Here is a 431-nt window from a genome sequence, read left to right on the forward strand (position 1 = left end):
CCCTTCCTTCCACAGCAATGGTTCCCACGAGACCTTTGAGGCTTATTACAGCGGCGGCTCCTCGCCCTCCTTCCACCGGTCGCACCACAGCCTGGCCACCGCCTGCAGCAGCAGCGACCAGAGCAGCGCAGGGCTGGAGCAGCTCCAGGACTACATGGTGACGGTGAGGGGACAGGGATGGGCCAGGGACCCTGCTCGGTGCTGGTGGCCAGGGTGGGGGGGTGCAGCGGGCAGGTCTGAGCATCCCGCATCGGGGAGCAGCCGGTTGGGTGCAGAGGGGGAGAGCTGGGGGTGTGCACTGCCGGTGTGTCCTGGCTGTGTCAGTGAGTCAACCCCGACCTGTCCCCGTGTCCCCGCAGCTGCGCAACAAGCTGTCACCACAGGAGATCCAGCAGTTCGCCGTCCTGCTCCGCGAGTACCGGCTGGGGGGG

At 67.5% G+C, this 431-nt stretch overlaps 1 protein-coding gene across 1 annotated transcript in view; it reads left to right on the forward strand.

Moving 5' to 3' along the window:
* Positions 1-431, forward strand: part of LOC104385533 (cerebral cavernous malformations 2 protein-like) — a 3336-nt gene that overhangs the window by 2309 nt on the left and 596 nt on the right. The window contains exons 4-5 of the mRNA XM_009994001.1: positions 16-163; positions 360-401. Of these exons, the coding sequence (XP_009992303.1) occupies positions 16-163; positions 360-401 (190 nt within the window). The remainder of the gene's footprint in view (positions 1-15; positions 164-359; positions 402-431) is intronic.

This window comes from Chaetura pelagica, unplaced genomic scaffold, assembly GCF_000747805.2.
Source record: "Chaetura pelagica isolate M959 unplaced genomic scaffold, ChaPel_1.0 scaffold493, whole genome shotgun sequence".
Taxonomy (NCBI): Eukaryota; Metazoa; Chordata; class Aves; order Apodiformes; family Apodidae; genus Chaetura; species Chaetura pelagica.